Source organism: Talpa occidentalis, unplaced genomic scaffold, assembly GCF_014898055.3.
Source record: "Talpa occidentalis isolate TD23 unplaced genomic scaffold, MPIMG_talOcc4v2.1 talOcc4.14, whole genome shotgun sequence".
NCBI classification, from domain to species: Eukaryota; Metazoa; Chordata; class Mammalia; order Eulipotyphla; family Talpidae; genus Talpa; species Talpa occidentalis.
Window position 1 is genome coordinate 41,460,107 of NW_023601433.1, and position 12,048 is coordinate 41,472,154.

Genomic DNA, 12,048 nt, shown 5'->3' on the forward strand with positions numbered 1-12,048 from the left:
AGGAGAGGGACAAGGTCCGGTGCTGCAGGACGAGACCTCGCGTAAAGGAGACACCTGAGAGGACCAGCCAACGACCCCTGAGGCAGCAAGAATCATTGGCAAAGAGAGGACCACGATTCGGAGCTCGCCAGTGCGATGCAGGGAGAGGCCAACAGATTTGGACTGATGGACTTGGACTGACAATCCCGCCAGAAGGCAGAGGACCTTGGCAGGTAATGCTCTTTTGGGAATCTGGGGGTGGCCAGCGGGATGGCCAAAAGCAGCCTGTGTATGCCCAGCAGCCAGGCGGAGGAGAAAAGCCAACTGAGAAGGCAAAAGCTGGTGCTGATGCTAAGTTTGAGAAGCCCTGAGTGGCTGTTAAGCAGCCTGAGTATGCTGAAGACCAGTGAGTCTCGTAAAATCACCTGTGGGTGATGCCCTGCTCATTCTTGGGTGAGGGTGAGGAGCTGAGGAACCCGTCCTTGGGGGACAGGTGGGGAACGTGGCTTGGGGTGGAGCCCAAGCTGAATGTAGAGTCTGGATCCCCGACCCATGTGCTTGTGCAGTGGGTTGGCTTGAGTGCAGGGGTCTGCGAGTCGCATGGGTGGCTATGAAGGCCGAGTGTTGGAGCGACTGCAGACAGAAACCCTGAGGGTTGGCGATTACCCCCAACAGAATAGAATCGCCAATCCCAGAGTGAGTGCATCCTGGGGGTGGATGCGGTGTGTGGCTTGTAGCCGAGACTACAGCCAGAGAAGGCCAGGAAGCCTGAAGGTTCCTGGTGTGATATAGTAGATGCCGTGAGTGGTTCCCCTCCCTCGTATGAGCAGTGCCTTCGGCAGCAGATTTGGTGGCTCATCTGCTGGGTACCAATAATTGTCTTTTGCCACTAGGTTGGTGCCCTGCTTGGACTTATTTGTGTTCTGTTGTATTTTGTTGTTATATTGTGATGTATTTGCTTTTGTGGGCCATGGCTGCATTGTTTATGTTTGCTAAGAAAATTGTATATATGTAGATTGTATGGCAGAAAACCCTGAGGGGGTGGACTGTAGGGTAAGAAAAAATGTCAGGCTTTTCTGCCCTCCCGCCATCAGGATAGATGATGGATCCTTGTGGTCTTGAATGCATGCCTGATGGCGGGCACCTGGAGTAGGGTGTGGGCATAGGTAGATGGGATTCACCTGGGCTGAGACTGTGCTTTTAAGGGTGGTATCATGGGGACACCAGCAGAAGCCAAAAAAGAAGCCAAGTACAAACAGAAGCCGAGAGAGAAGCAAGAGAAGCAAGAGATGCAGAAACCAAGAGAAGGCCGGAGAGCCCAGAGTGAAGACCTGCTGGGGGCTGGGAGGCTGGCAGGCCTCCCAGCCCCCCAGCCCCCTGCCTGCCGAGTACCTGGTAATCCCAATAAAAACCTGCAAAACCACTGAGGACTCTGACTCCTCCTTTACCCTGTCTGCAGGATCATAGAAAACCTGCACTGTATCCATTCCTGACCATACACATCTCCATGAAGGTCAAACTTGAAACCTACCATGTTGAAGGATAAAGTGCTAGGGTCTGTGTCTTCCACAGGCTCCTTGGCCACATGATCTGTAAAAACAAAAACAAAGGGAAAGTTGTGTTTGTTTGTTTGTTTTTAAATTTAAAAGTACAAATGTGTCCTTTGATAATTGTCTCCATATTGATACAAGCTACCTAGTCAGGTTGGAGGAAAACTTACTTTTAATCATTAGTGGAGACAAAATAAGGAGTGTGGATTCAAATTGCATCAAAAAGAGATGAAGACAAACTTTATTTTTAAAAACCACTAGATTTTGGAACAGTTTACTTATAAACAGCCACAAATAGCTACCAAGTTATGCAGACATATTAATGACTTTTGCATATTGTTTTTGATTATAACTTTGAGCAGCAATGATTTAAATCTGATTTCTCCTTCTTTACTTCCTTCCTACTCATCTGCAATTCATGTGAATTTACACCTGAAAAGATGAAGCTTCTAGATGTCACTTTTTTTTTTTAAAGATTTATTTATTTATGCATACAAGAACTTGGGTACAGGCCAGAGTTGAAGGGGAATGAAAGGATTAACCAGAGACAGAGAGGGGAACAGAACAGGTGTAGTGACTAAAACACACTGCTGAGGTGAGCAGTGGGAAAGACAGAAGTCTGCTGTGCCATGTGGGTTACCGGCAGTGGCTGCGATAGCTTCATAGTGCTGGGACTTAACCCCTTGTGTCACCAGAGAGGCCCTAGATGTCATTCTTGTATTCAATTAATAAAGTCAAAAATACTTCACAGTGATTTTGAGTTCTCCATATTGTTTATGTTTCTGCACTCGCTGCATTATGGAATTTAATGAAGAAATTTAGAAAAAAGGTGTTGACCTCAGTCAGAGCCATCACTAACTCTTATGACTTTGCACAAATTAGAAAAATACTGCCCCTTACAAAACACTCTCCAGCACACTTTATAAGACATTTTTTCTTACTAATTAAGCAAACTGCCTTAATAAATAACCAAGATTGAGTGCACAACCTGTAAAACCCTAAGTGGTAGCCTTGGGGCAGCCAAGATTCAACTTGCATTATTCACCCCAAATCCTCAGTAAGCACTGTAGGGTAAATGAGGATTGCTCAGGCTTTTGCACCGTTGGCCTCCATGGCTATCACCTGTGGCCTTGAATGCAGGAGGCATTTGGGAATGTGGGCTCGGGTATGCACGCCTGATGGTGAACACCTGAGTATGGTGTGGGCATGCATAGGTAGGCACACCTGAGCTATGAGACTGAGCATGTAAGTGTGGCAGAAGATGGTCTGGCAAAGAGTGGCAGAGAGACCACAGGAGATTGCTGGAGAGCCCAGAGGCCTGTCAGCCTCTCCGTCCCCAGCTTCCCTTGCCTATCCTGCACCTGGCTGCCTCACTACAAGTGTTGTAGAAAGATCATTAAAAGCCTGAAAAAGCCACTGAGGGCTCTGGGACTCTGCCCGCTCTGCCCTCCTGCCTGCCTGCACTACAAGTACATACCATGGACCACATACTAAGTCCTGGGAAGGACTTTGGGGATCCAAACAAGCATGGCCGGATGACTGATTAAGGTAATCATTTGTGTTTGTTCTCCCTAGATATTTCTCTTCTGAGAATGTGCCTGGGGCATTTCCTATTTCTTTGTCTCAAAGGTGTTGAAAACACCTAAAGGAGAAGAAATGTGAACATCTCTGTCTGATGACTGTCAGTAGTCACTGGAGAGTCTAAACAAGGGGCCCAGAGCAGTGGGGGAAATGGAGAATCTATTGCTGGTATCCTCTCAGGGAGCAGGAGATAGGTATCTATATCTGCATGAATGGGGCCTGTGCCTGGTCCTGGCAGAGTCCAGAGTGGCAATACCACATAAGGATGCACAGAGTGGACTAATCCCGGGCCCCAGGGTTTCCGGAGGCACTAAAAACTAGTTGTCTAAGCATCATCTTTTCAGATTCCTGTGTGACCCTAACAAGAAGGCCAGGGCCCTGATTTTGACTGTAATGACATTTTCTGCTGGTCAGTGGAATATGGACTTGGATTTGGATTTCAACTCATTAAAAAAAAATTGTTTTTGCTAACTCCATCCTGAGTTTGCAGAACTCCTGCTCCCCAGGTGACAGCAATTATAACACAGAGCATTTAGTGTTAAGACAGTGTATGTTCAGAACATAGTAGAAGCACATAGGAAGAGCACATGCCCAACACCGGGGGAGTGGCAGTGGGGTTCAGAAAAGCCTACAGAGGAATCGATATCTGATTCCAGAAGGATGCATTGAAGTTAGCTGCAGGAAGGGACAGGGGAAGGAAAAGCATTTGAAGCAGAGGGAACCGCATAGGCAAAGGCCTAGAGATGACAAAGAACATGACTAGTGCACTTCGAACAAGTCTAGCCAGACACACCTGCATTTACTTTTCTGGGTTTTTTCTTTCCATCCTTCTGACATTCTAGTTCCTGACTGGGGAGAGGGTGGTAGAAGCCACCACCAAGTAGCCTCAAGTCCCTTCTTGCCTCCTTCTATCACAGCCTTATCTCAACTATTTCTTTTTGATAAAGTGGGCGACAATATAGTTGACCCTTGAATAACATGGAGCTTAGGAGCACTAACCCACCTGTGTAGTTAGCAACCCACATACAACTTTAGATTCTCCTGAAATTTAATTCACTGCCTGCTATTGATGGTTATATCAATTCACTGCCTTACCAAAATCATAAATATGAGAACATATTTTGCATGTTGTATTATATTTATCTTACAATAAAGATAGCTAGAGAAATGAAAATCATAAAGAAGAGAGAGCATATTATTAACAGACCTGTACTATATGTTTGATACCTAAGGTTATACCATTTACTATATGTTTGATACCTGAGGTTATACCATTTACAAAAACAATCCATGTATAAGTGGACCCTTGCAGTTCAAACCCATGTTGTTCAAGGCTAGCTGTGCTTTAAAACATTCCTCCAACCAGTGGTGTGGTATTTTAACAACAATGAATTGTCAATAATAATGAAGTTTCTGGTCAATGGGCTGTGAAGGGCATGGAGTGCTAGCGTGCAAGGAGAGAAGGGGTTTCTAAATGACCTTCACGGCATCCTGTGCAGATACTGCCCATTCTATGATAAGTCAGTCCTGCAGAAAAATTAGTATGGAAAGGAAAGGAGATAAAGAGGAGGAAAAATGGAAGAGATTGCTAGAAAAGGTGGAATTACATGAAAAGCACTGAGGATGCAAAGAGGACAGTTAAAAGGAAAGAACACCGGGCTCTGGATCCCAGCATGCTACTGAGAGTTAGTGTCTGACCTTGAACAAGTCTAATGGTGTGACCTTGGGCAAACCTAGCAGTATGACCTTGGGTAACTCATATAACCATGTGCAGCTTCAGGTTTTTCCTTTGTAATTTGAGGGGGACCCTGGTCACTTGTTCCCATACTTAGCCAATCATCACCATTCTAGTCAAGACAGGCTTGCGAACCAGCAGGCTGAAGGAACTTCCACTCTCCTTGGAATGTGACCCAACTTGGTGATATAACCAATATGTCTCTGAGGCTATGAGGTGACAGGAGGGACAGGCAGCAGCAACATGGGTCTGAAGCAACATGGGTCGAATTTCTCTTGGCTCAACTTAAATGGAACTTAAGATGAGGAGGACACAGAGAACTCAAGTTTTTTGTCTTCTGAAGCATGACAGCAAAGAGGGCAATCAGGAAAGGCAAGATGATTAGAACTAGAACTAAAGACACTTTCAGGTCTTTTGCTATTTTCACTTGAATGGTTATGACATGTGAGCCTCTGACATAGACCAGGCCGTGCATTAAATGTTCCCTCTTATGGCCAAATACACTCAAGATCCAGAGCCACCATGACCCCATGTGTTCTGTCTGATGCTGTGCCTTCTCCCTGTCAGCTGTTTCCATCAACAGTAAAGGACTTTTGTACTCACAGGCCCAGAGTGGTACACAGAGGTTATTCAGAGGAGGGCTTATCCTGGTTTTTTGAGGTTGGTGTAGAAGTTATTCAAATATATTTCTGAGAGCTCTTGGAGCTGTGTGTTTACAATATTATTAAGTATAAAATCAAAGAGTTTGTGGGCCTCCCCTGGTGGTGCAGCAGTTGAGCGCTGGGCTGTGAAGCTGCCCGCAGCCTCTGCAGCGCTGGTTCGATCCCCAGCCCCAGCGAGGGTCCCACATGGCACGTAGACCTCTCCTGCTGCACCCGCTGCTCCCACCGTGTATTTTGTCAGTCTGCCTGTTCTGTTCCCTGCTCTTGCTCTGGTGAATTCTCTCACCCTCCCGTGCTTCTGACTATACCCAGTGCTTGTATAAATAAATAAATCTTAAAAAAAAAAATCAAAGAGTTTGTTTGGTAGCTTTAAAAGGTTTTTTTGTGTGTGTGTGTTTTCACAGGCCTGAGGTAACAGCAGGTTAAGCCCCTGACGAGATTCTGGACAGATGAGACTTGGGCCCCAGAGGGGACTGTAAACAGAAATGGGCGATGTGAGTGGAGGTGTCAAAACCTGTAGTTCTGGTGGTGGCAAAACAAGATGGGGCCCTTCCTCCTGGCATAACTCTGTTTCAGGCAGTGCTTTTTCCCAAAGCTGTCTCCCTCATCCTGGTCCAACAATGTTAAGCAAGGCATGGGTCATCCCAGATGATCAGGAAGCTGATTAAATGGGAATGGATGGCAGTGAGAATGTTTAATCCTAAATAAATAAATAAACAAATAAATAAAGAATGTTTTGTTCACATCTTCCAGAGAGTTCCTCAAAGGCATGACAGAAACCCACTGTGAACCAATGTAGCGTGGCCTCTGGAGAGTGCACCTGGCTTTGCTCTGAGGCCTCAGTGGAGGGCAAGCAAGGTAGGCTGCACAGTCACCTGTTTCTCTGAACCTCAAGTTCCAGACCTGCAATACTCAGGGGTGAACACAGAGCCCCCACAAGCTCTTCCAGTTTTAAAGTCCATGAGTGGTGATAAGTAGTGGCACCACAGGGAAAAGCAACTCAAGTGGAAGACATGGTGCTATAGGCAGCCCTGCTCACAGCAGTTTCAGTAAGTGACAATAAGCACTCCTGCTTGTTATACTGTGCTGTACGGTTTACATGCAGTCTTAGAGGGGCCCCTTCTCACATACTGAACTCCCAAGGTCACAGGATAATGGGAGTGAGAATTTAGATCTGGGACTTTTTGGCTTCACAATCTTCCTGTTTTCCCCAATCTTCATGGTTCCAGAAGTAGTTCATGCTCTGACCTGGTAGTCTCTTGAGAGGGACTCTGTCTCCAAATGTCCCCTTTTTTATTAGGGTTCCAGTCATACTGGATTGGAGCCCACTCTAATCACCTCGTTTAGATTTGATTACCACTCTGGAGACTCTTTCCATATCAGGTCACGTTCTGAAGTATTCGGGGTTAGGATGCCAGCATAATTTTTCTGGGGGTGAGAAGCAATTCAACTCACAATAGTCCACTTCTGATCTCCCAAATTCTTGTCCTTCCCACATGCAAAATACATTTACCCAAGTACTCCCAAGCCTTACCATTCCAGTATTATCTCCAAATCCAAAATATCATCAACTCATGATCTACTCAAAGACCCCACACACATCACATACCAAATCAGAATCAGGAGTGCCCAGGAACTGGGCTTCCAGCATCCTCTCCAGAAGGAACATCGCAAATTACCCAACACACACACCAGTGGGCTGCACAGCAGCTACCCTGTCACCCCTCACATCTCCCTCTTCTCATCCCATTAGGTAAGGACCAAGAGTTCCCACAGACAGTTTCTCAAAGGAAGTTCAAAGATGTGTAAAGATGTCCTTTCAGAAAAAATAAAGGGAAGCAAGTCAGAGCTTCTGACTTTCTCAAGGATCATGAGCCAAAAGCCTATGTGCTTTCTAATGAAGATTTAAAGAAACTTCTTTGAAAAGGGGGTGGAAATTGTATGGTGAATATAATCAAAATGAAAATGCATACATTATGCAAAAATGAAAAATGATGTAAGAATTATATAAAATAAAATAATTCATAAAAAAATGACTAAAGAAATAAAATGAGAAAATGTTCATGTTTGTGGGAAAAAATGAAAATTCTTTGGAGGTGTGATTTCAGAGTTAATTTATTTTTCATTTATCTTATTCTACCATTGTTATAATTATTGTTATTGGTATATATTATTATTATACCATTGACCCACAGCTATTTTCATTGCTGATTATAAAGAAGCCCTAAAATCCTAATCATATTCAGGATTACCAAAGCTCTCAGCAGGAGAAATGCCCTGTGGCTCTATGGACACACTGTTTAATTTATCTTCCTCTCTGTCTTTTGCTGTAGTGTCATGCCACCATCCTCAGAGCTGAGGCTGAACAAGGGATCACAGAGTGTGCTCCCAGAGTAAGTTCTCTGAGGGTGATGGAGCTTTAGCTGTGCCCATCAGGGGCTCACACATAAAGGGTGTGCAACCAGAGGGGCAAGGAAAGTGGAGGAGGAGGAAGCAAAAGATGACAAAAAGGATTGAGAGAGAAGATTCAGAGGGCAGTAGAAGAATACTTGGGTAAGGAAGTTAACTGAGAACACAGACAGTATCAGAAAGAAAAAGAAATGACGTGGGCACTGGAAAAAAACCATAGGGAGGGGAAGAGAAAGAGAAGCATGAAGGGAAAGCCACAGCCTGCCCCCTCTCTGGTGGATGTGAAGAAAACACTGGCTGGTCCAGCTTAGTACACATGGGTGCTTATGAAGTGAGTCCCCCTTAGTCCCAGTTTCTGCTCCCATTGCTGATGGAGTGTGTGAGGACAGCCGGCCATCTTGGACCCATCTAAACATGCAGGAGGGCTTGGAGGGGAGCTGAGAGGTGAGATGTCATCTAAGGGGTGATAGTGAGCTGGCCTCTAGGGCCAGGGCTCCCAGGGAATAGTGCTGCTGGGCAATGCAGGGGCGCCCCGAGAACTACGGGAGAATACACCAAGACGTGCTCTGTGGCACAGACTTTGCTTACTGTAATGGAACCAAGAACTGGACCACCTCCTCAACCAGACTCTCAAAGTCTCTCTTTGCTTCTGTCCTTAATATCTGTACAAACAGGAACCAGATTATTACTCATATTTCACAAACAATTCTGAGTGATTCCAGGTTAGACTTTATTGGCAGTAAAGATAGAGTGAGATATCTCTGCTTTAACCAGAATGACTCTTTTCCTTCCATGTGCCCTCAACAGGTTTGTCAGCTTCTAGTATGGAAAGTTCTTTTTTAACTGAAGTGCATAACATAGTACAATAATGTATATACCTCTTTGATATGCACCCGTGTATATACAAACATCTTTTTTTCTTTTAACTTTATTTTTTTTTTAAAGATTTATTTATTTATTTATACAAGCACTGGGTACAGTCAGAAGCGCGGGAGGGTGAGAGGATTCACCTGAGCCAGAGCGGGGAGCAGAGCAGGCAGAGGGGAGCAGCGGGTGGCAGGAGAGGTCTGCGCGTCATGTGGGACCCTCGCCCAGCAGCCCCGGGGATCGAACCAGCGCTGCAGAGGCTGTGGGCAGCCTCACAGCCCAGTGCTCAACTACTGCGCCACCAGGGAGGCCCTTCTTTTAACTTTATAAGGTAAATTCAGTTAACATATCTAATTTGGTGAATAAGTCCCTAAGATGCCAATAGGGAAGAGCTTTATCTACCTAAGATTTGAAGCATATGTGGCTAAGTTTTATGTCTTCCATTCACTCACTCAGTTCAAAAATATTTAGCCAGGGTTTACTATGTGCTGTATACTGTGCCAGGTGCTGATAAACAGCTGAGCAAACCAGATGTGCACTCTGACCATGGGCTATGTAGTCTAATGAGAGAGAGAAACAATCAGCCAGAAATGGTGGCAAGTGCCAGGAAGGAGAAGTACCAGGGCCTCTGAGAATAGAAAATGTGGAGCTTGATCGAGGTGACTTGAACGGTGAAATTTGAAGGATGAGGAGGTAACCAGAGTTGGAGGTGGAAGGTGACTCCCTGAGGTTGCCAGGCAGTCGGGAAAGCCTGTGCAAAGGACAGGAAGCTTTTGAGGAAACACAAGGGGGCAGGGGCTGCAGTGCAGGTGGGAGCCATTGGAAGGAGTTGTGAAGATAGGTGTGCAGGGTGTGGGAAACCACTGAGGGACGGAGGATTTGTAGGAAAGTCAATGCAGATTTCTAAGTATGACAGATGCTGGTTTGTTTTTAAAAGGTCACACTGGCCACGATTTGGTGAATGGGTTGGTGGAAGGCAAGAGGGGGTGTGAAAATACCGTTGGGAGGTGGGTTCAGGAAACCCAGAAAAAGTGGTAACTTGGTCTGGGGGGAAAAGAAATGAAAATTCTGCTTGACAATTGGCCCTGTCTATGGCTTCATTATGGTCATGGAAGAATAGCCATGTGTGTCCTGAAGCCACAGAAACTAAATGAGACATGTGTTCCAGACTGTGTGCACCCAATTTGCCTGGGCCAAGCAGACTAAGAGGCCCGTCACTGGAATCCAGGATCCTGTCACCTAAGATGCTATCAGCTGCTCTGGTGGCATCATCACACCATTTCCAGCTCCCCACCTTTTCTCAGAGCCATTGATTCTGGGGGCTCAAGCAGACCTGACTTTTGTCTCCCTTACCAGATTCTTTTGAATCCCCCTCACCATCACCATTTAATGAAAGCTGAAGTCACCCTTATAGAAATCTGTCCTAACACCTCTTGACACCTTATCAAATAGGTTCTCAGAAGAGAAGGTGGAAGTGGAGGTGAGAGGGGATGGATTGTAGGACTTCTCCCTTGATTTCCCCTTAGGTTTTTCAAACAATAGGTGTGGGGGAGGGGAAGGATATCCAGAGAATATTTCTCTTGAAGATAAATTTAGATCTTTCTTTGAAATCTCAGGAAACTCCCAAACCCAGCACATCACCGTGTGTTCAACATTCACTGTGCAGCCATCTAGGTTAGGTTATGGTAGCATAAGGACAGAATTCCTGGAAGGTGAGGTCTGGGAGGATTTTAAATTCAAGTGAGAGATTAAGGGAGAGAAAAGGAGATTCTGGCCTCAGGTACAAAAATACGCTATTTTTAAATAAGGACAGAACTAAAGGCCCTTCTCATCAAAGGCCTCTCTACAGGTGGGATCCCACAGGTGAGAGCAACCTCTTGGCTTTGTGGATACTACTTTGCAAAATAGCTCCGAGGGCCAATATTTAAAGCAAAACCACTTGATGAAAGTCATATCTGGAGAGAAGAGAAATGTGAAGGCATGTGGCAGGGAGTAAGCGGAAGGGGGGAAAAAAGAAATCCACTCCAAGCGCTTTTTTTTGCCAGAGAGATTTGAGACTTGTTTCAACCTGGCATCCCCGGTCCAGAACAAAAGCGGCTAGTAGGACGCGGGCAGACGCGTCTCGGGCACGCGTGATCGTGTCGATGGACACCGGCCTCGGCGGGCGCAGGAGGCCAGCGCGCGAGCGGCGACGAACAGCGCTTCACCAGGCGGACCGCGCGCGTCCTTGTCCTGGTGGCCGGAGCGCCGCCGCTGTCCCCTGGCCGGTCCAGTGCGCACCCGGGTCCCGCGGAGGGGGTTAGCGGGGGTGGGGAGCGTCCGGAGCCTCCCCAAGGCACCCCCGGGGGATCGCGTTGGACTCAGCCCCGATGGCCCGCGTTGTCGCCGCCGTGGGCGCCTGGAGAACTCCCGGCCCGCGGTCTCCACCCCAGAGGAAGGCGCGGTGCGGTGTCACTTTACCTGCGCGCAGAGGGTCGTCCGGAGAAGCCATGGGGCGCAGTGGGGCAGACGGAGCACCTGAGCGAGCGGGGATGGGCGGCCTCCGGGACCCGGGGGAGCGGGACGGCCGCGATGGAAGGACCCGCGGCCCCGATGCGCCCAGAGCAAAGCTCCCCGGCTTTGCGCGCCCCTCCTCCACCCCCGCCCCGGGTCTCCGCAGCTTCTTCCTCGCGCTCACTTCCTGCTCCGGCAATTAGCAGAGCCCCTTCTCCGCGCGTCCCTCGATCCCTCCTCCGGAGGCGCAGGGCGGGAGCCGGGGTGCCGCGGGCTGGGGCTGGGGCTGGGGCTGCGAGGTGCCCAGTGCCTCGTTCCCCCTGCGCACGTCCCGCCGCCCAGCTCGCGCGCTTGCTGCGGGGGAGAGACTGCAAGGCAATTACTCGCTTTGAAAGTCGGCCGTGGTCGTGGGTCGCTCTCCTGGCCCCCTAGTCACGCCCTCAGCCAGGACACAGCTCTCCGCACACAGGCCTGGACTGAGACGCCTGCCGGCGATCTAATATTTAGACAATTTCCTGATCTTTAGGCAGAGTATGCCGCTACATGATGGCACACGCTAATAATTTCTATTTTGATTTTTCTCTGGCATTAGTTGTTACATGACCTCCAGGGTAGGTTCTGCACAAAAGGAAAGAAAGGAGAACGCCTGATGCGCTCTCACACCACCTCTCTAGATAAACGAGCTTGGGAGTCTAGGAAAATGTGGAATTGGTCTTTTTTTTTTTTTTTTTTTTTTTTTAGAGATGATTTAAAAGGGATTTATATCAATTAC

General features: G+C 47.3%; 1 protein-coding gene across 1 annotated transcript in view; it reads right to left on the minus strand.

Moving 5' to 3' along the window:
- EDARADD (EDAR associated via death domain) overlaps nt 1–11,361 on the minus strand; it is a 55,619-nt gene extending 44,258 nt beyond the window's left edge. Inside the window, exons 1-2 of the mRNA XM_037510383.2 lie at nt 11,244–11,361; nt 1,511–1,569 (exon numbers count right to left, since the gene is read on the minus strand). Coding sequence (XP_037366280.1) covers nt 1,511–1,569; nt 11,244–11,274 — 90 coding nt within the window. The 5' untranslated portion in view covers nt 11,275–11,361. The remainder of the gene's footprint in view (nt 1–1,510; nt 1,570–11,243) is intronic.
- Nucleotides 11,362–12,048: the final 687 nt, after the last annotated feature.